This window comes from Sceloporus undulatus, chromosome 5, assembly GCF_019175285.1.
Source record: "Sceloporus undulatus isolate JIND9_A2432 ecotype Alabama chromosome 5, SceUnd_v1.1, whole genome shotgun sequence".
Taxonomy (NCBI): Eukaryota; Metazoa; Chordata; class Lepidosauria; order Squamata; family Phrynosomatidae; genus Sceloporus; species Sceloporus undulatus.
In genome coordinates this window covers 920326-946201 of record NC_056526.1, presented here as the reverse complement: position 1 = coordinate 946201, position 25876 = coordinate 920326, and the positions used below count along the sequence as shown (strand labels likewise).

At 49.9% G+C, this 25876-nt stretch overlaps 2 protein-coding genes across 2 annotated transcripts in view; both read left to right on the top strand.

Annotated features, from left to right (window-relative positions):
• Positions 1–3498, top strand: part of CHKB (choline kinase beta) — a 6399-nt gene extending 2901 nt beyond the window's left edge. The window contains exon 4 of the mRNA XM_042467695.1: positions 3487–3498. Coding sequence (XP_042323629.1) covers positions 3487–3498 — 12 coding nt within the window. The remainder of the gene's footprint in view (positions 1–3486) is intronic.
• Positions 3499–20931: 17433 nt separating this feature from the next.
• The window catches only part of LOC121930806 (kelch repeat and BTB domain-containing protein 11-like), a 16993-nt gene continuing 12048 nt past the window's right edge, over positions 20932–25876 (top strand). Inside the window, exons 1-4 of the mRNA XM_042467694.1 lie at positions 20932–21198; positions 21415–21704; positions 22481–23206; positions 24784–25084. Of these exons, the coding sequence (XP_042323628.1) occupies positions 21417–21704; positions 22481–23206; positions 24784–25084 (1315 nt within the window). The 5' untranslated portion in view covers positions 20932–21198; positions 21415–21416. The remainder of the gene's footprint in view (positions 21199–21414; positions 21705–22480; positions 23207–24783; positions 25085–25876) is intronic.

The following is a 25876-nucleotide window of genomic DNA, read 5'->3' as shown; positions in this document are numbered from 1 at the left end:
CCTTAAAGTGGGGCAATGGGGACGACCTGTGGCCCTCCAGATGTGCTTAGGACTGCAGCTGCTAGCATTCCTTAACTATAGCTAGGCTGGCTAGCAGCTTGATGGGAGTTGCAGTCCACAACTTCTGAGGGCTGCATAATTCTCATCCCTGCTTTGAATAGCTGCGGCCCTGGGCCCTCTGGCTCTGAGCCCACATTTATTGTATTTAATTGCCTCCTTTCTCTCCCAGTTGGTCCCACAACATGGATTATCTAACCAACAGCTAAATGCTAACATGGTGATCATTTTTACAAGCTGAAAAAATTAATAAGTGACTAGGTGAAACAGCACTAATTTAAAACTGTCTAGGCATTTAACGACATTATTGTAATCGGCTGTCAGACACTCTAAACCATTGCCCTTAAGGCTGCTACTTTTTTTTCTGTGGTTGCCCAAAAGATCCATAGTAATCCATAAGAACAATAGCGGTGAATTGTAAAGAGAGTGAGGTCTTGTAGATGACCGGTACGTCAATTTGTTCTGCCACTGACCACCTGCTGCCTGACGATTAAGGTTTTCCCTGTCTCTGTTTAACATTAATAAGTTGTTGTCCAGTGAAATGTATGGTTGCGTTGTAAGATTTTGTAATGGTCTTTATGCCTTAGCAGGCGATAAACTGAACTGAAATGAAAAACATTTCAAAGCATAGTGGTTGAGAATGAAAAATATGGCACATGCCCATACAGACTGAAGTCCCTTTTGCAGAACTAGTGACTGGCTAAAAGCCCACCTAAATAAACAGTCTTTTCCTGCTGGGGAGGAGAGCGGGGGGGGGGGAGGCAGCCTAGCTTCGTGGGGGGGGGTGGGGCGGGGGGCGTTCCATAACCTACAAATAAGTAAATGTAATAAACAATAGAAAAAGTCGTGTTTGCGCGAGTTGGAAAGGACCACAGGCGCCATATAGTCACAGAGTTGGAAAGGACCACAGGCGCCATATAGTCTGACTGCTGCTATGCAGGAACACACAATTAAAGCATCCCTGGGAGAGACTGCTGAGGTTGCTTCTGCAGCTTCCAGGCACACAGACAAAAAGACCATTTGCTCCCCAGGAGGGGCTGCTTTACTGCCCCTGGGGAGGGCATGATTCCTACAGGGAGGGTAATGCCCTCACTGGCTGACCATGGGAAAGGCACACTCTCTCAGCCTCAGAGGAAGGAAAAGTCACTCCCTCTGAACAAACCCTGCCAAGAAAACCTCAAGAAGTTCAACGTGACAGTGCAGAACAAAAAGAGAAATGCAGAGGTGGGCCAAGTCCAGCCCTGGGCATTTCAGGAAGTCCGTCTTGATCCTTTGCCCCCTCTATGCCCTTTTTAAAAGGAAAGAGGTGAATTGGCTTTCCCAGAGGCTTTCATGAGTGGCAGTTCATTCTTCAGATAGGTTGCAGGGCCCTCCTGTAATGATTAGCCGCCTCGATCCAATTGGAGAGGCAAGATATTATTACTACTACTGCTATTATTATTATTATTAGTCCCAACATGGTCACAAGGACCTCGCAGGCAAAGGCATCGGACAGGGCTAAGAATCAATTTTTTCCTTCTTGTGTCGCTCGACACCCGTTTTGTTTTTCTTTAAAAGTCTTACAATTTGTAAAATGTAAATCACTCTGGCCTCCTTTGCAGGGCACTTAGGAAGACCAGTAAAGAAGAGACTGCAACGCGGGCTGTAAATTAAAATAGGGCTCAGTTAGACTTGATCCATGACCGGTGTCGCCATACCTTTGACTCCAACCGTTTTCTAATCCTGAGTAAAGACAAACTCAGGCTGCATCTGCATTGCAGAAATAATGCAGTTTGGCACCACTTTAACTGCCACGGCTCTGTCCTATAGAATCCTGGGATGTGTAGTTTGGTGAGGCACCTGCACTCTTTGGCAGAGAAGGCTGAAGATCTTGTAAAACTACATATCCCAGTAATGCATAGGCTGGAGCTGTAGCACTTAAAGTGGTGCCAAACTGGATCATTTCTACAGTGCAGATGCCCTCTCAGACAGGGGCCAGGATGACCGATGGCCTTCTCTCCCCACCAGAACTGGGCCTTTGGTCTCCTGGAGCAGAAGGTGACCGTCTGCTGTCAAGTGAGACCAATTCAGCTGATATGACCAGGGCTGGGCTTCTAATTGCGGCCTTTGCCTTGCCTTGCCAAGTGTGCTGGAGTTTAGCAAGATGGATCCCAAGGAGAGGCGAGTGGAGAGAGGCCTTGAAATAAGGCAGACACGGTCAAAGGTATCCACTGTCCTGGATATAGTTTTACATGGGCTAATAGCTTTGTTCACAAAAGAAACCTGTCTCAAGATGCTGGAAAGGGGGACTTTTCTTATTATCATTTGCCATAAAATCAACTTGGACTTAGAGCAACCCTCTCAGAGAGAGATCTCCAGGATCCCCGGTCATTCGTTGCCCGACTCAAGCCTTGCAAAGGGGGCTTCTTTGCTGGGAGTCCATCCCCAAAAACCCCGCAAGGCATTCTGGCCTTGGTTGTTCTTAAGGCCTCCTTCACATAAAATTAAAAGTACAGACACTGGTTCACTTTCTGGCTCAGAAACAATTGTCTTTTCAATATTAAGTGGTTTTCTGAACAAGGCCTTAAGAAATCACTTGCAGGCCAAAAGGCGCTGGGCTCTCTGGCTAACTAAAGGCTGTTTGCCAAGCATCTTGAGACGGGGCTCCTTCTTCCCTTTGGGGTTTTGTTGGAGAGGCAAGCGCTTCTTAGCACTTCATTGCCCACAAATGAAGGCTGCGAGGTGCAGATCATCCCTAGGGAAAACAGCAACACCCAGGAGTTGGATCCTCATGCTATTTTAGTTTATTTTACAAGAATGTGCATCATGTGAGTAAACAAGGGTTAGAAATGTGATGGGAGTTAGGGAGTGGAAGAATGGAGCAGGCATTAACAACTCGACCACGGCTGCCACTTCCTCCAGCAGGCAATGGGTCTGTTTTCAAGTAAGCCAGGGGCAAAATGTGGTCCTCCCAGCACTCTTCCCCTTTCAAAATGATGACCCTGGGGCTGCTGGGCATTGCAGTCCTGCAACATCTGGAGGGGCAAATGCTTGAGAAGGTGGATTTGGGGCAAGAATTAGGAACTGGAAAATCTGAGAGGAGAACATCAAATACCTGGGTTGTCCCCAAGAAAGGCCACCTCTCCATCCCAGCTGCTGCCCCTGCCTGGCCTTGAGAAACGGCCCCAAAGTAGATGGACCCCACCCCTTCCTACACCACCCTCCACTTTTCCATTGTCTTCATTAGAAGGGAACTCATTTAAGGGCAGGCAACGGTGTTTTGTCATTCGGTTGGGGAATTACCCGGCTGGACTGACCCCGTCATTGAAGAGAAGCCTTTTTCTTTGACTGCTTATTTCAGCAAGCCTTTGGAGACCGAGGGCTGACAAGGAGAGGGCTTTCTAAGAGTGTGATGGATTTTCTGCACTTGTTCTTTTTCTTTTTTAACAGGTACACCTTTAAGTTGTTTTTATTCTATGCATAGTTTAACTGTTCTGTGCTGTGAATTTTCTATCTGTGTCTGTTTTACTTTGGTAAGCCACATCGAGGCCCGTTGGTGGGACAGGTGGGATACAGGTCCCAAACCCACTGCAGAAACAATCCAGTTAAAGACCACTGTAACTTCCCTGGCTCAGTGCTAGGGAATCCTGGGAACTGACAGAGAAGGCTAAATGTCTCACAGAACTACAGTTCCCAGAATCCCCTAGCATTGAGCCAGGACAGTTAAAGCAGTCTCAAACTGGGTTATTTCTGCAGTGTGTTTTGGACAACGAATACATAAAACTGCAACAGCCATCATGCCTTGCTTGTGCCTCACCCTGAGGTCCCGGAGCTTCAGCCGTCCGCGTGGGACGGGGAAGAACGTGTCCGTCTGCAGAATGAGGCGCCCGGGGGACCCGCTCAGGCGCTCGGCGTTGCTCACCAGCTGTGCCAAGTCTCGCACCTGGGCCTTGATCTCCACATTCTCTGGCATCTGGAAAAGCAAATGGGAAAGCGTTTCTTTCTGCGAGAAATGAATGGCAGCACAATCTTCCATGCCCAGGGTAGAATCCCAGGATGCCCCTTGAAGGGACCCCAAGGGTCACCCAGTCCCTTACATGCAGGAATACATAGCTAGATCACTACCTTCCAATCAATAAAACATACCCAGCAAAAGCACGCAACATGTATAATGTGCATTTAGGTTGTCCAAATAAAGGTATCACTGTTTTGTGGATCTTGGATGACGCTGCGCCATCCAATCTGTATTTAAAGGCCTCCGAAGATGGAGGCTCCCCCACCATCCAAGGCAATCCATCCCAGGGTCAGAGTCTTCCCAATTTGGGGGGGATGAGATGCTTTCTAAGAGTCTGAATTCACTGTTTCAGGGAATGAATGGGCAACTGCAGAGCTCCTGGGGGTCATCATGGTCGACTGTTAGTTTCAGGCAGAAGAGAAGGCTAAGAAGGGACAGGAGAGCCTTCTTAAAACATCTGATGGGGAAGTTTGGTAAAAGGTTGTTTCCTCTGTGATCAAGGGTAACCTAAGCCAAAAGCTGGAAGGAAGAGGACATCCCTTCAACAGGAGAATGGGCACCAAAGTGGCTGGATCTCCTTGCGATGGACACACTGACTAAGAGCCTGGAAAAGAAGGAAGAGTCTTTGGAGATTGGAGCAACTGTTTGAATGCCTCCAGCAAAAGTGGGGGAAATAGCTGTCCTGGGAAGAAAGGCTGAACGGCGCAGGATAAGCATTAAGACCAAAGGCAGGAGGACACTTGTATTATACCTGGAAGCGGATTTGACTAATTTAAGGTCTGTATGTGTTAAAACAGAGAATACTAAGGAAGCGCCAAAGAAAACTGACCAAGGTTTCCTTCTTCTTTTCTTTTCAGATGGGCAATATATATTTCTGCTGAGAAGAAACAGCTCGAGGCAAAAGGAGGCAAGGGATGGCAAAGAGCGAAGGGTGTAAGTGTTGTACATCGTCTCTTTTGGCCGTTAGACTAGGACTTGGATCCTGAAGCCATTGACAGTTTGGTTATTGTTTGGGAGATGCCTTGGGTTTGATCAATGTCTCTGAGAGGCTGAGTGAAACTTTTATTGGGAACTAAAACCTATCAATAACAAGTATATATATATATATACAGTATATATATATAATATAGATATTGGAGGGACTGCATGATTGAGCTTCTTTCCTGCAAACTCCAGGAAAGAGGTTCCAGCCCAACGTCCGGAAGAAGGTCCCGGGAGCAAGAGCTGTTTGGGAGCAGAAGAGGTTCCCTTGGAGTTTGGGGGGGGGGGCTCCTCCCTTGGAGGCTGCCTTTGAACAGAGGCTGGAGGGCCATCTCTCCCAAGGGGCTGCTTTGACAGGGAGTTCCTGCAGGGCAGAAGGAGGGCTTGGACTGGGTCTGGGCCCTTCGGGGGTCTCTTCCCACTCCAGGATCCAGGGAGCTGCACAAAGCGAACGGCTCTGTATCCGCTCTCAGGTTGGAACCGCATGGGATCAGGGGAGAGGCCCGAAGCAGGGCATCCGAAGGGTCAGTTGAACCCAGAAAGCCTCGTTCTAAACAACCCAAAGCACAAGGCGAAGCCCTCCAGGGCCGCATCCCAGGGCCCTCTCCCAGCCCCACCAGGCAGCCTTCTTCCCTTTGGACTACCCCTCCCGGGGGATGCTGGGGCTTGGAGTCCCGAGAAGTGCAGCCCATCATTCCCAGTAACTAGGCAGAGCTCAAGGGGGCTTTGCAAATGCATTAATGACCCGAAATAAGCAATACGTTCAGAAGAAAGGCCTGGATCCGGATTGGCCCGTGTAGACCCACCCTCCTCAGTCCTGAAATGAAACCGGGGCTTCCTCCGCTTTTCAGGTTGAAAACAGTCCAAATCCCGCCCCGCTGGCGCATTCACACGAGCAGCAATACACGCATCTTCTCCGCGCCACACGCCTGACTCCGCCCCCGCTCTGCGATTGGCCTTGCCTTGGCCCCGCCTCCTCCTCCTCCTCTGCTCGGCGGGATCCTGGAGGCATCCCATTGCCCAGCGCGACGGCCCCTCCGCTTCTCAAAATAAATTGGCATCTCGGGAGCCCAATCAGGGCGCCGGAAAGACCACTGCTCCGTCGGGATTGGCCGCGGAGAGGGACAGGAAAAGAAGGCCCCGCCCAGAACCGGGAAAGGGCGTCTCTCCGTGGACGCTCCGCGCAGGTGCGAAAAGTGAGTCGTGATTGGTTAGAAGGGCGACATCCGACGCCTGCCATTGGCTAGCCCCCTGAGGGAAGCTGCGCCGCGATTGGACATGCCCTGAAGGAAGCGGCGGCTAGCGGAGCTCAGGATGGAGGCGACCCAAGGAGACGGTCCGGGTTCGGGGGACTTCGCGGTGCCCAGCTCTCCCGCGCGGCTCGCCCTCGGTGCCCGCGCCCACCCGGCTCTGGGCCTCCTCTGTGCCGGGGCGTTCCTGGGCGGGGCCTGGCGCCGAATTGGCCGGGCCAGAAGAGCTCGGCATCGTCCCCGTCAGGTGAGCAAAGAGCCACGCCCCCAAACGGCGCGTGGGCCACGCCCCCCGGGTGAGGTCACCGCGGGGCCACGCCCCTCTCTCCCTCTGCCGTATTGAGCCGAATAGCGGCGCGCTCCAATGTGGCTTCGGGAACTCGCGGCACTGGATCCGGGGAATGGCTTAGCCTCCTTTGGGAAGCGAGGAGAGGAAGGGAGGGGCTTCTCCGTGGGACCCCAGGAGCCAAAGGCGCCCTTTAGGGATTTTGGACTCCAGCTCCAGAATCCCAGGCTATTGGCCAACATGGCTGAGGCTTCTGGGAGATGAAGTTTTGTGTGTAATAAATACTCTCTCTCCTCTCTCTCTCTATATATATATATATAGCGCCTGATAAGGCTCACCTGAGACGAAAGCCGATGCAGCAATGAACTAAAGAGGAATTTGTTGTCTTTAATAGTATTATTATTTATTTCCGATTTCTTTTAACAATAAAAAAACAACACAACAAACAATGCCTCCAAAGAACAACAGTTTCTATTAAAAAAACACTCCTTCTGTTTACAAGTGACTTAAGCCTTGTCCACAGTGCAGCCTATGGATGGTTGCCTGACTGCAGCCCTTGCTATCCTCCGGACTCCAGGCTCTTTCTTGCATTGGCAGCCCTCTCTCTGCAGAGCCACACTTTAGGCGCTTCTCTTTGCTGCCCTTTTGTTGATGGGCAAGCCTCCCTCTGGGAAAACCTGCCAAGGAAACCTGGGGCCATCGCCATAAACCAGAGACCACGCAGGCCCTAAGCGCAGCCGGTCCTTGGCCGGTCTTGGATGGGCGTCCGCCCAGGGTGCCAGGCGCTGCGAGGGAAGGAACGGGCAAAGCCCCCCAAGAAACCCCATTTGAGACCCTCCTCCTCTCCCCTCAGCGGCGGGACTCAGCAAACCTCATCTTACAGTGCAGCCTTCCCGAACCATGTGTGGCGCAGAGACGGACGCCGCGCCAGGTGCTGCCGCGGATCTACGGGTCATCCTCAGGGAGCCCCCCCGGCGCCAGGGCCCTCGCCTCCGGTCTGGCCGGAAGGTACCCCTAGAACCATACTAAACAAAACTCCACCAAACTTCCTTTATAGTTCTAAGGGCCCCAACCACAGGCCAAAGAAAGCCGCTTGGGTCACTTTGGAGTATGCTGTTTAAAATGGCACACGCAGACACTGGAACACACTCCTTCCTCAGACAGCAGTGGAGTCTCCTTCCTTGGAGGTCTTCAAACAGGGCTGGGTGGCCATCTGTCAATGGGATGCTTTGAGGAGATTCCTGCATGGCAGAATAAAGGGGTTGGACTGGATCAGGCCCTTCTTGGGGTCTCTTCCAACGCTATATTCATGATCTTGAGAGGCCAGAAGCTGCGCCAAAGGTGCACTCCATGTCCTTAGGACTGCAGCATGGCTTTGGCAACTTCCGGCCTCTTAGGACGCCTGCATCATTTACACAGCATACCTCCCAAAGTGACCCAAAGCAGCCTTTTTTGGCCTGTCTGTTCAGGCCCATGATTTTTTTTATAGGTTTCATTTTATGGCTTTATTCATAACAGTTGTCCCCAAACTGTGTCCTTTAAATGATTTTGACTTCAGCTCCCAGAATCCCAGGCATGGCCAACGCAGCTGAGCTCTGGGTGTTGAAGTCCAAAACCCCTTAAAGGGCACAGTCTGGGGGCCACTGCCTTAGAGGGTGTTGCCTCTCTCCCTTCTTTGGAGGGCTTAAGCAGAGATTGGGTGGGCATCTTTGGGGAGTGCTACAGCTGTGTATTTCTGCATGGCACAAGGGGCTGGACTACATGTCCCTGAGTCCCTTCTCTGATTCTATGGGACTTGGCCAAAGCAGAGGAGAGATGTATGTTTCGCTGATAGTAGCAGTTTACAGAGGATGCTAGCAAGTGAGTGGGAGGGATTGCCACAGTATTCCAGGTATGTTCTCCTCCCTTCCTCCTCTTGGGGACCATCTGTGCCTTTTCTCTCTCAGGGTGTCGACTCGCTGTCCTTGAGAGCGTCATGTTTGCCATCCTGGCCGAGAGGCAGCTGGGGCCGCGGCTGTATGGCATCTTCCTCAGGGGCGCCTGGAGGAGTACATCCGGTAGGCCTTGGATGGTTCCCTGTTCTCCCTTTCCTTTCTGTGATATTGGAGGTGGCTGGTAGCTCTCCCACTAGTTGCCATTGGTGGCCTGTATCCTCCAGCATTTCCCAAGCCCCTTTAAACTGGGAGTGGGCAAAGTGTGGCCCCCAAGGGGTTTGGGGCACCCAACACCTCCAGAATCCCCAGGGCACACCTTTCCCTGGCCAAAAAAACGGGTAAGTAGTTATTCTGGGAGACTCCAGGTACAACGATTTGCCTTTAAATAGGCTCAGGGCCTCCCTCGTTGTGCACAACACCAAATAATACCTGTCTTTGAACCAGAAGTGGACTTCTAGCCACTTTGGGTTTTTATACAGTTGGAGTTCCACTCTTAAAGGGGGCCTTTAAAGTGGGGTGGGGACCCTGTGGCCCTCCAGATGTGCTAGGACTGCAGCTGCTAGCATTCCTTATATTAGCTAGGCTGGCTAGCAGCTTGATGGGAGTTGCAGTCCAACAACTTCTGAGGCTGCATAATTCTCATACATGCTTTGAATAGCTGCTTGCCCTGGGCACCTCTGGCTCTGAGCCCACATTTATTGTATTTAATTGCCTCCTTTCTCTCCCAGTTGGTCCCACAACATGGATTATCTAACCAACAGCTAAATGCTAACAGTGTGATCATTTTTACAAGTGAAAAATTATATAAGTGTCTAGGTGAAACAGCACTAATTTAAAAACTGTCTAGTGCATTTAACGACATTATTTGTAATCGGCTGTCAGACAGCTCTAAACTCATTGCCCTTAAGGCTGCTACTTTTTTTTTCTGTGGTTGCCCAAAAGATCCATAGATCATGAAGAACAATAGCGGGTGAATTGTTAAAGAGAGTGAGGTCTTGTAGATGGACCGGTACGTCAATTTGTTCTGCCACTGACCACCTGCTGCCTGATCGATTAGGTTTTCCCTGTCTCTGTTTATACATTAATATTGTTGTCCAGTGAATGTATGGTTGCGTTGTAATATTTTGTAATGGTCTTTAATGCCTTAGCAGGCGAATAAACTGAACTGAATGAAAAACATTTCAAAGCATATGTTGAGAATGAAAAATATGGCACCATGCCCATACGACTGATCCCTTTTGCAGAACTAGTGACTGGCTAAAAGCCCACCTAAATAAAACAGTCTTTTCTGCTGGGGAAGGAGAGCGGGGGGGGGGGGGAGGCAGCCTAGCTTCGTGGGGGGGGGGGGGGGCGGGGGGCGTTCCATAACCTACAAATAGTAAATGTAATAATAACAATAGAGAAAATCGTGTTGCGCATGTCCTCATCACACATATCTGTGAGGGGAGCGGGATGAAGAGAACAGCCTACCCTGGAGACCTGCAAATGCAGGCAGGCTCATCTAGGGGAGAGGCCAGCCCTTCAGATAGTCTGGGCCCAAGCCATACATTTGTGTCCTGTGTTATCCACACTCACACACAAACACACTCCACCATAACTGCTTCCTCCCCCAGAGTCGGCGCCTGCTGACCGGGATTGCTGGACCCCAGCATATCGCAGGAGATTGCCGTGAAGATGGCCCGCTTCCATGGCATGGTGATGCCCTTCAACAAGGAGCCCAGTGGATGTTTGGCACAATGGAGAGTAGGGCCGGCTCTATCTCCAGAAGCTCTGGCTGGATTGCTGCGGGAAGAGGCCCGAGGGGAATGGGGGACTCCCTGGGGGGTGCTGGCCAACGAGGCAGCTGACGACATGGTGCTGATGCCCATCTCTTAAGAGCTTCCCCAAATGACATCCTAGAGGTGGAGGTGACACCATGGCTTCTCAAAAATCATCTTTGGGCCAGAAACAGGCTGTGGCATTGCCTGTGTCCCCATTAAAAACGCTGAAGAGATGGAGTGAGGCTCAGTAGGAGAGAAAAAGAGGCCGCCAGATTTTAAATTTTTAGATTAAAATAAACTTTTTCTTTGAAACATCACACTTTACCAATTTTCACTTCACCACATGCAACTAGTGTCTGTAAATGCATTTAGGCTGTGCATGTGATGTTGTAATTTAAAGGTATAATTTTGATTTTGCTTGTTGTTTATGTCACAACTATTACCATTACAGTCCAGTATGTACAGAATTTGCATTAATGAGTAACATTAGTGCAAAAAACATTGTTAAGGATTCTGTATGAGTGATAATGGGAAGAGGTCCAATGGATGGGGAGTGACTCCATGGGTTACGGCAGCAGGTGACGCTAAGCCTAGTGAAGCCACTGCTAAGAGCCAGACTTGTGCCAACACTCCAGGAATCCACTAGGCTCCTTATATGCACGCCTCTCAGTGCTGTGGCTTGGCACACCTCACCCTGTGTATCTGGAGAGAATAGATGATTTCACCCACATGAAGTCCCTAGAGCAGCCAATTCGGCCAAACTGTCAGGTTACTGGGCAGAGGACCATCCGGCATAGAAGAAGGGCCGGGCATGTGTTTTGGGCTGGGACCTGCTGCTTCCTCCCTACCCACTCTACAAACAGTGGCTGACAAAAGCAGCCAGCCCCATTCAGCTGGGCCATGACAGCCAGCAAGAAGAGTGAGTGAGCAGTGATCTTCCTTTCCTATTCATTGTTATGCCTCCCCTCCCACATTGCAGCTTTGACTTTTGTGGATTTGATTTTTGTGCATATTCTCTCTCCCTAGGAAATCTAGTCTCCAGGAAATTCTGCTGGAAGTAGACCATAGAGTTCACTGGAGGACCTTTTTCCCACGACTGCATTTTTCCTTAGGACCAATCCTAACAAATCCTCCTAAACATTGAGTTGGGCTCCTCCATCCCTTGCGAGGTACTTGAAGCAACATCTCTGAGCTCACATTCCCCCAGGAAGCCCAGCTGAGGAAGCTCCACAGCTCAAGGCATACAACCTGGAAGCTGAAATGCGCAGCCTCAGTGAGCAAGGCATAGTAGGCAGTGGTGGGGCAGCGGCAGCAGACCCTCTGCTCGGTCTCTGTGTGGCTCTTCTGTTTCTTTCAGCCTTGGCTGTCCCCAGGCGTCCAGGGGGGTCAGAAAACGCTGCGGGGATGCAGGCCTAAACAGGAGTGGCCCAGTTGCATCCCAGGGCACTTTCGTAGCCCTCCAACGCTGCAGATGTGTTGGACTGTCCATTTTTGTTATAATAAGTCTAAAACTACCTTTCTTTTGAGGCTTCAGAAAGTCATTTCTCCTTTCCCAACACTCCCCAACTCTGCCCGTTTAACCTTTGAGAATACCATTTTCTCCTGGGAAGCTTTCAAGAGCAACAGTTTGTGCTTTCAAATACATTACGGGCCTCCTCTGCACTGGTTAATTCCCCCCCCCCTTTTAACCAAAATAAAAAGGTGGGTTTTTTGTTTTTCAAAAACAGAGCAGAATTCTGAGTGTTTCTGTTGTGTTTTTTGCTTTGTTTTGTTTGCATTTTTGGGGATCTGTACAGCCCATTGGATCCTGGGTGCAGCAAACTGGCCCCCAATCCCACCCCAGTTGCCCTGCCCTGGAGGTGCATACTGTGGGGGTTTTGACAGAATACAGGACAACAAAATGAAGGCCCTCTCTCCGGTTTCCACTCCTCCACCCTTTAAGGAGGCTCAGTTGTGCTGCAGCACTTGCTAAGAGTTGTGGTACTCCTTTCCAGGCAAGCATTCTCTCAGATGCCGGCACAGCTGCTGCTTTTGGAACTTCAGGAATAAAACTTTCCTAGAAACATGGCCACATAGCTCAAAAAAAAACCAACAAAAATCTATGGATCTGCCTGCATGAAAGCCTTCAACTTTACAGTTGTGGTACAGTATTGTTCGTGCCATCACACCAAACTTTGTTTGTGGCAGCCTTGTAATGAGACACTTCCAAGAACCTGTTTGCTGTTAACAGTGCTGCTTAGGCCTTGCAAGTTCAGGGCAACTCATGGCTTCCCTGATGGGTCCGATCTGCCTTCAATGTGGCCTTCCTCCCCTTTCCTCCTGCTGCCTGCACTTAGCCAAACACTACCATCTTTTCCAAAGAGTCAACGTCATTCATGACTGAACACATTGGCCTCCGTTTAGTCATCTTGGATTCTAGGGAGAGTTCAGGTTTGATTTATTCTCAGTCCCATTCATTTGTCCTTTTGGGCAGTCATGTATCCAAGGAACTCTCCTCCAGCATCTCATTTCCAATGAGTTGATTCTCTTCCTACACATCTTTCTTTGGGTCCAGCTTTAGGGGGATAAGGTGATCCCTCAAAGTGGCTTATAAAGTAATAATCCCTGCCCTTTCCAGAAGGTTATTGGGGTGTGCATGGTTTTTTTTGGTGGACTCTTAAAAACAGGAAGAAAGCACCATTTGCATCCTGTGGCACTTAAGTCAGCATAGCTGGATCGATTTGTGTTTTTTCTCGGTGGTTTCTTCTCTCTTTCCAAATATCATGAGTTGGAAGTGGTGGGGCAGTTAGGATGCTCTGTTCAAACTTTTATTCCTACCCCACCCCAAACCTCTTTCTCTTCCTGCCATTCCTGTAGGGCTTGCTGGGGCCACCCCATCCCCTGTGGTTTCTTGCCACAACGACGTGCAAGAAGGTGAGAGAAACAGTAAAAAAAGGGGGGTGGTGTTTTTCCCCTTCCCTCCCCCTCTCTCCCTCCCTCCCTCCCCTCCCTCCTTCCTTCTTCCTAGAGGAGGATGGGCATGCCTGCAGGCTTCCTCCCAACCTACTCCTGCCTGGCCTGCCTTTCTCTGGCAGGAACATTCTGCTCCTGGCTGGACGTGAGTGCGCTCCTCTGACCGCCTGATGCTGATTGACTTTGAGTATAGCACTACAACTACAGGTGAGTGTGGGAGGCACTGCTGGGGAGAGCCGATGGGGAGTACTGGACTGAGGAAGGGGTTGTTACATGGAAGCTTTGGTCTTGGCACAAGAGGACCTGGGTCTTGCCAGTCCAGGCTCAACATGGCAGGCCCCTATCCTGGGCTAGGCCTTGGGTTTCATGAGCAATGGCACAGAGAATTCTCAATCATCCTTCCTCCGTTGATGTCCTTTTCCCAAACTGGCCTCACTCCCATTGCCGTCTTCACTACAGTAGAGCAATCAGGGATTTTCCTATCTGTTGACTCGCCCTTCAACACAATTGATTCAATGGGTCTATTCTAAGGAGGCCTAGTCCAGAGAGTTCAGACATTTTACATTTTGCTTCATTTTATTTATATCCCATCTTTCTCTTTGTGCAATTCAAAGAGTTTTCCCCTGCTTCAGGGTAGATCATGCAGCCCGCAGCCCAAATGTGGCCCTGGGGGCTTCTATGATTCCCCCACCCTAATTTCCTTCGGAGGACTTTTTTTCCAGCTGAGAACATTTTTGGCAGGGGAAAAAAAACTCAAAATGGCCTTAAAAGACTTAAATTCTTGTTGGAAGGGGCTGTCTCCCATCTTGAAGTGGCAAGAAAACCACCCCATAATCAATCAGTCAATAGCTTGAATTTCTGCCAACATGAGATGAGACAGCACCCACACAGGTCAAAGCAAACAGGCCAAAAGATATGATCAGGACTTCATTTGTGCTCCCCAAAATGCTTCGCTGAAGTAGCATGTTGTGTAGGAGCTGAACAACAAGTTGGTGCTGTCCTCTGGGTCCCAAAGTGTGCCCATCCACCCCAGATGCTACTTGCTGGAATTTAGTTGTTGTGTGCCCCCCACCCTGCCCCACAAAGTGCTGAGTCAAAGAGGGCATCCTGGCCAATGTGCCCGTTGCAGAGTTGCCTCCATTTTGTTTGTGTCTGTTGAACTAATCTTTTCTCTTCCTCTCTGCCCACCCAATCAGGGCTTTGACATCGCGATCACTTCTGTGAATGGATGTACAACTATGCCCACAACGAGTGGCCTTTCTACAAAGCCAGCCCAGAAAACTACCCCAAACCATCACCAACAGGTTAGCCCCTCGCTGCTCATTTTATTTGCATGGCACAGAATGGCAGAGAACAGTATCTCTTTGATCTAGGGCAGAGGGTGCTGCAAAGAAAAAACTTCAGTTTTTGTGGCTTCCTGGGCTCCCAACAGGCGAGTGAAACTCTCTCTAGAGGTATGGAAGAAAGGCCTCTCCTGGACCCAAGTGGCCCCCAAACCGGCAGAAATGCCCCTATGGATCATTAGGTATTTTTGGAACAAAACAATTATAGTCACCCCTCCATTTGCGCAGCCTTGGCATCGCGCCCTCACTTAAGCACACAAGCCAGCCAACAAAGCGGGGACATAACTGATTATAATACAACTTGTAATTGTACTGTATTGTCAATAACAGAGGTAGGAACAAAGGCTCCTTTCTCCATTGCTCTGAAGGAAAAGTGTGTGTGCATGTCCCCACCAACTCACATTCTCTTTCCTTTACTCCATTTAGCTGTACAGACAACACTGATCCTATTAAGGCCATAACTGCATTTGAGGTACATTTTTTTCTGATCTGTAGTTCCCATGTCTCTATTTTTGACATCAAATGCATGACATGGCTTTTTTTAGGCTCAGAAATAAAGGCCCTGTAAACCCCCTGGCTGTGTAATTCAACCATTTGCTGTGAGCGGATGCCCGAAATCTATCAGCCAAAGGGTGAGAGCTTTCCTCCCTGTTGACCACCTGCTGTGCCGAATTACCAGCAATAGAGCTCATCCTATGCCAGGAATGCTTGTCCGTGTTTGGTTCCTAATGAGGTTTTGGGGAAGCCTGGAGTTGCAAACCAGGTGCAGCTCAAAACAGCAGCGCTGTGGTCTCAAAAAGGCAAAAAGAAGCCAAAGGGTCTGTCTAGACCACAAGGCTGGTGCAAAGGGGTGGCACGCATTGTGGTCTTTTGCCCTCCTGGCTGATTCTGTGCCTGATCTTTTCACAGTTGCATTTCATCCGGCTGCTACCTGCGGAGGCAATGGGAAGAACGCTCCCCCTCACCCGAAGAACAGGAGCACCAGGAGGCAGAGATGATCCTGGAGATCAGCCGGTCAGTGTTGTGGGGAAGGTGGGAAGAGGGACAGGAGTCCTTCAGCACACGGGGAGAAGAAGCTGCTGCCTGGAGCCCTGGGTGTTGGTCTAGCTTACTCTGTGTTTCTGACATGGGCAGCAGCGACAGCTCTCTGGGGACCAGTTTGATAGTCTTCCATCCCAGCCTGCAGATGCCAAGGATTGAAACTGGGATCTTCAGAACGCTTAACACAAAGATGGGAGGGGGAAGGGGACACTCGGCCCTGCTGTACCTTGTTGATTTGAACGAGAGGGGGCAGTGTGCCGCCCCCCACAAGGTGAGAAGGAGTAGCAAGGTGAAAATCTTGGGGTCTGTCTCCCCTCCCACATTCCTGACTCTCTCCTTTCTCCACCTCCTCCAGGTTCACAATGGTTCTTTCACTTCTTCTGGGGCCTCTGGGCCATCTTGCACAGGCCAAGACTCCACCATTGAGTTTGGGTACCTGGTAAGTAGCGGGAAGGAAGAACTACCCACCCTCATCTCTGGCAGCGCAGGAGATGCAGTGGCAAGGGCACTTGCCTGGCTGTTGTGGGTGGGGTGAAATTGGCATCTTGACCTCCCCCCCATCCAAAAGGGCTGTTGACAGCAGGGGACTTGGGAGGTCTCTCTTCCTATGGTTGCCGTAAGTCAGCGTCGCCTTGGCAGCATTAGCAACAACAAACCTAATCGGGAGGGAGGGCGAGTTAGAGACGTTTGGATGCTGGCAGAACAGGATCAGAAGAGCCAGCCAAAAAGCTAAAGCAGCTGCTGGGGTCCTGGAGTTGGGCATCCCAGATTCAAGTGGCCTTGCCAACGAGTTGCTGCCTAATACTCCGGATGTGCACATGTTTTACTGAGTGTGGCCCAGCCCCCAGGCAGATGGGTTTGGAATCCTTCTCACCTTACGGCCAAAGATGAACACGGATCAGAGGCCCAGGAAGGGATGTTTGCCTCCAGGGAATCCTTCTAGCTGGTTTACCTTTAGTCTGGCATTTGAAGGACCTGGGAACAGACCAGGAAGGTATAGTTTCCTGTTGGCAACTTGTTTGCACTGTTCTCAGGTCTGTTGGGCTGAGAGAGCTGGGCCACACCACACAGTTTGGCTCCTTTCTTGTTCTTCCCGATGTAACACTCTTGAGGATTCATCTTGCATTGGCTTCTCCTGAAAGAGATGGATTCAGCCCACAGGATACCATTTAGCCAGTCAAGGGAGTGGAATGCTTTCCACGGATAGTTTGGGTAGAATGGGTTACTTAGTGACCCCATTTCCACTTGTTATGGAGAAGCTGGAATGCACCTTCTAAAAGGCTGGGATGATTTCCTCTGCTGGAGGCCCCCTGCTGCATCCATTTATCACCCCCCAAAAAAACCTTCGATTTTAAGCTTGGCATATGCCAGATTTAGTACCAAATGAAGTCTTGAGCCAGTTCCAGCTCAGAACATGGCCCCAGTCACAGCTACCCAGGCCAACGGTCTGGATTTTCCCAGGCCCTGTCCATTTTGATCTGGATTTGTATGCATGTAGTGCATTTCTGTAGACTGACCACTAGGGGCCAGACTTACCAGAGGCTGCCCGACTGGCCTCTGAGCATCTTTGACTTGGCCAGGTAAGGCCAACAGGAACATAAGAATCTATGGGCACTGTATGGGGTCCCGTGGCCGAAGATGGGGGGCTCCCATCTCGCTGCTAAGACTCTGTCTCCCTCCTTCTTGTGGCTAGCAGGAATTGAATTAACAGATCCATTCGCATTTGAGTCCCTTTCCTAAACTTGGATTCTGCCCCCCACCCTGGATAGGGAAAACGCAACCCTCTGCAACTCCCACATTTCCTGCCATTGTCTATGCTGGCTGGAGAGCTGTTAGAAGGTGTAGTCCAGCAACTCTGGACTGTGCTGTAAAGTCTCAGTGGTGTCTGGACCGTTTAGAGTTATACCACCCTTTTCCAAGTGAGCAAGCTAGAAGCCAGGCAGGGTCAACAAATATCACCAGATATTAGGAAAGCAACTAGTGCTTTTGTTGTGTGCAGTCAGGTTGTTTCCAACTTAGCCAACCCTAGGCAAACCTATCTTGGGGTTTCCTGGCAGGATTTGTTCAGAAGTGGGCTTTTGCTTTAACGGGGGATCCGTTTCCAGACCCTTGCTCGCCCTTGCTTGCCACACGGCAATGCACACGCACAGGGCGCACACCCATTTCCTGGCCAGCTTCAGCGAATGCGGAAAGCCGCCTATAAGGATCCCGTGGACTCACTGTACTTTGCCTTCCTGTAGGGCTGTGAGATTGTGACTTGTCCAAGTCCAGCAGTTAGTGGCTGAGTGGGGATTTGAACCCTGGTCTCCCAGTGTCCTAGTCCAGTGCTTAAACCAGTGCACCACACTGGCTCTAATTATTAACATAGGCCTGTTACAGACAGCCAAAATAAAGCTTCTTCGAGTCACAGTGGGGTAGGTATTTCAATGATGCAGCATCTAAGAGTCCAGAAGTCGCACCAAGCCATCTCCAGTCGGAGCGTGGCTTTGGTGCGACTTCTGGACTCTTAGAATACATGCGCATTGAAACACCATACCTCCACTGTGACTCGAAGAAGCTTTATTTGGCTGTCTGTAACAGGCCTTAAATAAAGCATTTATTGCATTTTAGTTCTGTTTGGAGCCTGTAATGATGTTTCTCTTTTTTCTCCTTACATTTTGAGAAAAAATACAAAATTTGAGAGGCCACATGCTTGCTATATGATCATTTTTAGTACTGACCTATGGCTATATGGTAAATCAGAGCTTTGCATGGGTGTAGTCATACTGAGGAAGAGCCAACCAATGTTTGCAGTGAAATGAAATGCAAAAATGATCTAAAAGAAAAGAAAAGCTGGGCCTTGACACAGTTGGACGCTGCAAAAAGGCTATCTGGGCTACAGGATTTTTGGCACCCACCTTGATCCTGACTATTGAATTGTAAACCAGGTGATTAATAACGTCAGTAACTGGGGAGGGTCTTGTTTCTTGTTATTTTATTTATCATTACGATCAACTGATCAAACATGGCTTGTCTTTGATAGGCTATCTTACTTGGCTTTCCCTGTTCTGCCCTAGGAGTAGCCCAGTGCCGCTTTGAGGCCTATTTCCACCAAAAAGCCCTCTGCCAGTGACCCTGCCTTGCTCTGCCTCTGCTGCTGGAAGCTGGCCTGAGAGCAAGCTGGACTTTGTGTATATGGACCTGAAGAGACTTTCCTGCTGGACCAAATTCTTATCTTGCTCAGTCTCTCAGTCAAAGGAGGAGGGTTGGCTGGCCAGCGCTTGACCTTGGGATCAAACAATTTGCTTTCAGGGACTGGCTCATATTGAGGGTGAACGCTGGCTCTGGGAGACCCTCCTGCCCTCCTGGAGATGTGTGGTGGGGGTTCCAAACTTGAAGGCTTACATCAGTGAAACGGTTCCATTTGGGTTGAGACAGGAAGGAGAAAGGGGAGTGGGGGTCTCTAAATGGTGGGGTGTGGGACCGAGGAAATCTGCCAGAGCACAGGAAAGTTTTCAGTTTGGACTGCTACTCCCATGTTCTAGCTGCTGCAGTGCAAATGTAGAGCTTTCTGATCCCTGCACTTGGGGGATGAAGGGGAACGATTCAAGCCAGCCGATCCATTCGGCACCCCATCAGACTTCTCTGTAACGGTGCCTTTCCCTTAGCTGTTACTTTTCCTTTCCCAGGCCAGGGAGCTAGGCCTCTCTGCTTATCCACACTTTCCAGACGTTGCATTTTTCTCCTTCCGAGATTGTTGAACAGATTTTCCTCCATGTCCAGGTGACCCGAGTGCTTGTTGTTGACCAGCCATGGTACAATGCCGGGGTGGTGCAGCCAGCAAGGGGAGAAAGGCACCATCCAGCTGGCTGCAGACAAAAGACTCAGGAGGAGAAGGATGCCTGACCCCAATGACCTACTGGTGTGTCCCCATGCCTGTCTCAGGACTGATGCCTTGTGTTTCTGGGGTGCTGCCACCACAGTCACAGCCATACCTGTTCCCACCTCTCCCTCCCAGGCAAAGGTCTGTGGTTTCCGCTGAGCTGCAGAGGAAAGCGTATGAGAAGTGGTATAGGAGGGACCAGAGACCCCAAAAGGTTGGGATGGAGCTCATGAAGCATCCCCAGGCCAGTTATTAAACCCCCCCCAGCACAGCCTCACAATTTATTTTCCCCAAAGCCCCCCCATGCCCTCAGACAGGCTGGGGAGGGGGCAATTTACTCCCTTTTTGCTCCCCATCCCAGCTACTTCAGGCCAAGGAGAGGACTTTAAAACACGAATTGCAAGCTGTTTTACATAGGCTCCCAGGTCCTTGGGCAGAATATTTGGAAAATTGCCCGCCCCCATCAGGTGCCAGGAGGGTCTTCTTTCCTAAGAGGTGGTGGGGGTGGGGAGGGTCTTGCACCATTTTGGGTGATGTGGAATGAAATTGACAAGGCCAGTATTTTTGTATGTGGGAAGGGCTCCCCACCCTCACCCTGGCCCCCTATTTGGCTGCTAGAAGTTTTGGAAAGCTCTTTAGCCTTGCTGGGGGGGCCCATATTTTGGGCTGGGTGGGGGCACGAGTCAGGAATCAGGAATCCCATTTTCTCCAGGGTGAGTTTCTAAATACCCCATTTTTGGGGAATGTGTTTGCTTGCTGTGCCTGAGTTGGGGGGGGGGAACACACACTTTGATTTGGTTCATTTTCTTGCTGCCACCGCCTCTGTGTGAACATCCTGGGCACGGTGGGGCCGCTGTGGGTCTGGGGTTCCCACAGCTGCTTTCGGTCTCCTTCCTGCCCCTCTGCCCACCCGTTCCCTGGGTGGTTCTAATGCTGCGGTGTGGCTCAAATAACCATGGAATGTAATCTCTGCCATCACCAATAAACGCCTGACACTTTGTGCCACCAGAACCTTGTCTCTGTCTACCTTGATTCCTTTGCACATCTTTGGGAAAGAATGAGGAGCATCTCAAGATGGTCTATTAGTAGAAAAGCCAGGCGCATTTTGACCTCTGTGTGCTTCTCCAGGGAGCTACCTAAAATCAGACTCCAGAAATTTCTGAACCAGGAACTCGTCAATCATTTCCCAGGGAAACAAAAACCTGCCTTTGTATGCTTTTGCCTGGAGAGGATGACAAAAGTTAAGTTTCTAGTCTTTGTGGGTGAGAAGTTAGAAAATGTGATGGGTGTCTCCTTTGTGAATGTGCAGAACGTATGCGCCAGAGGAAAACCTGAGGTGTCCAGAGTTTGTCATTTCAGGATTGCTTCATTCCCTTTCTTGGCTGGAAAATGCAGAATGAATTAGAATCCTAGGTTTAGAAGGGACCCCAAGGGCTATCTATTGTTTCATTGTTTTTTAAAGTTTGTATTCTTAATGCTTTGTATTTGTTTTAATTTAAAATGTTTTAAATTTTGTGAGCAGCCTTAAGTCCTTGTACTGGGAGGAAGGCAGGATAAACAAATAATCTAGTCTGGTCTCTTCTGCCATGCAGGAATACACAGCCACAGCACTTTTGGAAGATGCCCATCGGACCTCTGCTTAAAGACCTCCGAAGAAGGAGAACTCACCATCCTCCGAGGGAGTCCATCTCCATTGCCAAGCTGCTCTTATCCTCAGGATAAGGTTTCTAAGGTTAAGGTAGGATTGTTTCAAGATTCCCAATGAGACCATTCTCTTCTAAACTATAAATGTGAATTGGAACGGTCCCTGCCAATTTGGGATGGTTGGGACTCGGCTGTGCTTGCAAATGCAGGCTAAAAATAGCCCTGGCCTGGTGCCCAATGCTTTGGCCCATCGGGACGGAGCAACCAACCCACCGTGGCTGCCTTTGCCCTCCCATTCTTCCCCCTCCAGCCATGCCCCGTGGCAGCAGCCTCCGTGCCGCCCCTTTCCAGGGCCTTTCTGCTCTCTCGGCTTACCTGGGCTGGACCCACCTGGCCAAGCGGCTACTCAGCTGGCTGGCTGTTGCCTCCCAGGCCATCTGGAGCCTTTGCCCAGGTCTCTGGAGAAGGCCTGGCGCCAGGCAGGCCCTTCCCGAACCCTGGCAGAGCTGCCCCGAACTGAGGGTCTACAGGGGAGGAGGAGGAGATGGTGATGGAGGAGCCGCACTGTTCACTGTCTACACAAACCCATACAGCTTCCAGGTATGTGCTGGTGGAGCTCGCTCCTGTTCCAAGGGAAAGGTACACAGCTGCTTGCGGAAAGGTTCACAGGAACTGCATGTTTCCATTCAAAAATCTCACCTTTCTCCCATGCTCTGAGAAGGTGAAATCCAATGGTTTGTAAGTTGGGCATCATCCATCGGAAGAGGCCATGCAGCCCCACCATCAGCCCCAGTTTTTATTTTATTTTCTTATATCCTGCCTTTCTCCCAATGCAGGGATTCATAGAGTAGTAGGATCATATCCCCAAAAATGCATTTTTAAAAATATTTGGTGGCTATAAAATATGCCAGCTCTGGGGCTTTCAGAACCCATCTGTCTACCCAGCCCTGACTGTTGCATTTTTTGATAAATGGGACAGGAGTGCTTAAGTTGCTGTTTTCATTCATCTGATAATTTATTCAGATGTTCGTACCCTGCCTGATATCCAAGGAACCCAGGGCAGCTTACAACAAAGTGAATCTAGATAGTTTAAAACATTCTAAAACAGGAAGAATAATAGAAAGCTAAAAGCACATTAAACACTTAGTTTAAAAACAGTTAACAGAATATAAAACCGCACACAAGCCAATTTGGATGTGCAAACCCATCACGCCCCTTCTGCACCCTTGCTTTGCTTGGTGTCACAATGACAACAGCTGTGTTATGCCAATTGGGCCTCCTGGGGAAGGATTGCCGAACAGAGGGACCAAACTCTGCCATTATTCTGTGCAATTACCCTCCACCCTGATGCCAACCCTCTTTCTCTGTGCCAACAGGTGGATCTGGCCCACCTGGCCACTAAGAGTGCCTATTTCGCAGCTCTCTCGCGATCCCGCATGCAGGAGGCTTCTGAAAGACGGCTGGACTTGGAGCACGTCCCTTCAGCCTCCTTCCATGCCATCCTGGAGTGGGTTTTCTTTGGACGCTTCAGCCTAGCAGAAGAGGATATCTTGCCAGCTGTGCAGAGTGCCAGCTATTTGCTGTTTTCTGGCTTCCTGGATCGGTGCCGGGTGGCACTGAGACCCTGGCTGGATCCCCAAAACTGCCTGTCTTACCTACACTTTGCAGAGATCATGGCCTGCCCCAAACTAAGGGCAGAAGTGTGTCAGTTCCCGAGTGCCCACCTGTTGGAGCTGGCACTGCCCGTCACTGGACATCTGGACCTGAAGCTACAGGAGGAATTGGCCCAGCTGCGCCTGGCAGGCCCACCTCAGCTCTGCATCCTACGAAAAGAGAACATCGCCCCGCAGGACCCCAAGAAGCCCCTGCTGGGCCTCTACCACCGGCCCTTGTTCCCTGAGGAGGGCGACTGGCACTGTGCCACCCAGCTGCCCTTCCAGGCAGAGAAGTGGAGCTTGAGCACTGCCCAGCTTCTCAACTACCTCTTCAGCCTGGGGGGCTACCGGGAGAGGCGTGGGGCAAGGGGTTTTGCCTTCCGCGCGGTGGCCTCACGCTACAATCCCCTGACTGGCACATGGATGCCCATCGCAGCCCCCAGAAAGGTCAGGTCCTGCTCTGGTGCCAGGCTGCATCACAGAAGAGGGAGGGAGGGAAATCATTCACTGAGCAGAAACCAGAAAATTTAATTCATACATCTGGAAATCCCTTCTGCTTCCCAGTGAGCTGATGCTGGGCTGGGAAGGAACCGCTCTGGTGTTTCCCACCATAAAATACCTTCCATGTGACTCAGTGCATGTTGGCAGCCTCTGGTACAAGGCTGAGGTCATGTGGGTTTGGGTGTTTGTGATGGTTTAGGTTTGATATAGTTGATACTACTGTGGGCCCTTGTTATCCGTTGGGGTTTGGTTCCAAAAGCCATGGTTGCTCAAGTCCCATTAAATACAATGGATGATGATGATGATGATGACGACGATTACAGCCAGCCCTCCTTATCCACAGATTTTTTATGTACGGATCCATCATCCATGGCTTGAAAATATTCCAAAAAAGAATACATTCCAAATAGCAAACCTTAATTTTCCATTTTATATAAGGGACACTATTTTGCTCTGCCATTATATTTAATGATACTTGAGCATCCACGGATTTGTTACCCATGGGGGAGGGGGGGTCCTGAAACCAAACCCCAGCAGATGACAAGTCCCACTGTATCATCAACATCATCATCATCATCACCACCACTATTATAACAGTGTAAAGACCATGGACCCTGTAATAATTATTACAGGGCCCTTGGTATCCATTGAGGGAAAGTCCCCACACAAAACTGTCTATGCAGAATCCTGTTTCCTATGCATAAAACACTGTAATTGAGGACTTATTCTATGAAAAATCTACAAAGTGGTTGTTGTGCAAGAAACAGCTTTTCCTGTGCAGAAAGGCCCCATACGGACAGGCCAAAATAAAGCTGCCTCGGGTCACTTTGGAGGTATGCTCTTTAAATGGTGCATGCGTCCTAAGAGTCTGGAAGCCGCACCAAAGCCACAATCCAGTCCTGCTTTGTTTAAACAGCATACCTCCAAAGTGACCTGAAGCACTTTGTTTTGGCCTGTCTGTATGGTGCCAAGAATAACATTTCTGCATAGATCATTTATTTTTTGCACAGAAAACTCTGCAAAACAACCACATGTGAATTTTGCAGAGAGTAAGTCCTGAGCTATGAAGATCCTCATCAGTCCAGGATTGACTCCTCAGGGTTTCCCAACACTCAAGAAACATGGTGTTTGACTATTTTAAAAAGGTCTCTTTTCAGGTACTCTTTCCATTCCTGGTACAGAGAGGGTCTCCGGAGCAGGACCAGAGATTTCTGGGTCAAAACCTGAGTCCTGGGGGTGACCTCTTGGGATGTCACTAAGCAAGCGGGTGATATACGAGGCATTAGTCCGAGTGCGCCATTCAAATAATTGTTAAAATGTGTAATAAATGGAAGAGGGGAGAATTGGCATTTTTCAAGGCAATGTTCTCATCCTGAGATGATGATGATGATGATGATGATGATGATACTTATTTATATCCTGCTTCCAACTCTTTTCTCCACCTCCCCATTTCTTTCCTCCTCTACCTCTCCGGCATCAACTCTGATCCCACTCCGTTGTCCTTCCTGTCTGTCTCCCCGCAGCGTCGGCGCCACTTCAGCACAGCCGTGGAGGGGCACCACATCTACGCCATCGGCGGCTGGTACCTGGACTCCCTGCTGTCCCACGACAGCACCACCTGCTTGTACAGGGCAGTGGAGCGCTATGACCCCTGGACGGACAGCTGGGCCTTCGTCTCCTCCCTGCCCATGGGGGACTTCTCCTTCACCGTCTCCTTATCCCATGACCTGCCCCTCTGCACAGCCCACGACGGCTTCGTCTATGCCTTGGGCAGCATCCAGCGCACCGGAGAGAAACTCCTGCTTTGCTATGATGTGGCTGCAGGTGAGGAGGAGGAGGGAGGCGGGTGCTATGGGACCCTGTGTTTGGGCATTTCTGGGGTACCCTGCCCTTTTACTTGGCACCTTTCCATTATGCGCTTTGGCCCTACCCTATTGCCAGCCTCCACTGAGATCTGGAGAACGACGCAATTCCCACTCCTGGGGTAAAAGCAAGAAATGTACAAGGCGTTGACGTGGCTGGCATGAAATGAAAGTGCAGTTCTCATGTTAAAGCAGAACCCAATTGTTCTTCATGCTTGATTAATTGTGTTTAAGGCAGAGAGTAGCCTCTGCCAAAACACATTGCTTTCCCAAACACATAACACACGCACATACACTCCACAAAGTCTCTTTTTGCAAATTAAATGTCAAGTATTAACACAGCTATTTATACGCAACAGGATCGGGTAGCACTTTTGAGACTGAGTAAAAGAAGTTGTCATTAATTGTTTCGTAGTTCATGACTTTTCAGCCTTGTACTTGCGCAATGCAGCCGCCAGGTTTGAGGGAAGAAGAGACTTTGACACAAAGCCAGAAACCTATTGCTTAAGACAAATAGATGGAGGGAGATGAGACGGATCATAGAGGTCTAAGGGCCTCTTACGTTAAACCAGTTTAGACCCACACTACTCCCTGTGTGTATGTATGGATGCAAACTACAGGAAAAAAGATTCCACCTCAACATTAGAAGGAACTTCCTGAGAGTAAGGGCTGTTCGACAGTGGAACAAACTCCCCCGGAGTGTAGTGGAGTCTCCTTCCTTGGAGGTCTTCAAGCAGAGGCTGGATGGCCATCT